Raw genomic sequence first — 1,078 nt, 5'->3', positions numbered from 1 at the left:
GCCTGCATATTTTCACTGCGGCTATGCATCGAGATTCAGGGGATTACAGGAATCGGTACGGATCGCAAATCAACTACAGTCTGTTACACAACTACACGTAAATTGCCGAGTACATCGGCAATCACAGGCCGAAGCAGTGACGGTGGTCCAGAGGAAAATGTGCTCCTATCCCCTAACCCTAGTGTGAACTTGGACCAGGATGCCTGTTGAGTTTTGCCACTGAATGGCCCTCACAGTTCTGGACAAGGCTGGATCTGTGTTGAGCTTCCGACTGAGCCATGCCAAGCCTGAGTCCACACGGTCGGGTCTCACGAGGGACACAACATCATGTGTTGCCACGGTGGGCAGTTTGACGCCACTCTAACCAACTTCTCCCCTCCCCAAACAGCTCACCACCATTAAAAGTGAATCCCGTTTGAAGCACCTACTGTCACGGCTACCCGGATACTGCCCTGAGTCGATGGTGAGTCCTTCTGTCACACACACACGTCCTCCAAGCCCTCCTATGGTTTAGTCGGGGCTGTTAAACGGAGCTACCCAGGTTTTCATTACAAGACAGGAAGTGGACCATCGGCCCTGTTAGGCCCTGACAGGCTTCCTTCATGTTTGGACCTAACACAAACACATGCTTGGATACACACACACACACACATGGGCACACGCACACACACACAACCATTCATCCACACGTACACATTCAGGGCACACACAAGCATTTTTCCACACACACACATCCATCCACACACACAGCCCCCCCCCCCTCCCACCCGCCCCTCACCAGTGTAATTACAAACCTGAAACGCCACCCTGCTTTTCATGTTTCCAGAGCTAGAACTCACTGTAATTAACCACACTTGAGTACTTGGACGTGTGTCCTGCTATAATTTGCTGAAATAGATCGAAAATAGATTTTTAAACGGCTTTCTGGATAGTTTTAACCCCCTGCCCTCCCTCCTGCCCTTCCTCCCTCCCTCCCCACCCTCAAACTCCCCCCTTCCCCCTACACACACACACCCCACCACCCACACACACACACACACACACACACACAAACATATTCTTCCCCTTGACAGTGATG

General features: G+C 51.6%; 1 protein-coding gene across 1 annotated transcript in view; it reads left to right on the top strand.

The window, feature by feature from the left end:
• Positions 1-223: 223 nt before the first annotated feature.
• Positions 224-1,078, top strand: part of reck (reversion-inducing-cysteine-rich protein with kazal motifs) — a 9,007-nt gene continuing 8,152 nt past the window's right edge. Inside the window, 1 exon segment of the mRNA XM_047024194.1 lies at positions 224-340. Within this exon segment, the coding sequence (XP_046880150.1) occupies positions 224-340 (117 nt within the window).

This window comes from Hypomesus transpacificus, chromosome 8 (assembly GCF_021917145.1).
Source record: "Hypomesus transpacificus isolate Combined female chromosome 8, fHypTra1, whole genome shotgun sequence".
Taxonomy (NCBI): domain Eukaryota; kingdom Metazoa; phylum Chordata; class Actinopteri; order Osmeriformes; family Osmeridae; genus Hypomesus; species Hypomesus transpacificus.
Note: the sequence above shows the minus strand (reverse complement) of the source record. Positions and strands in the feature narration are given on the sequence as shown.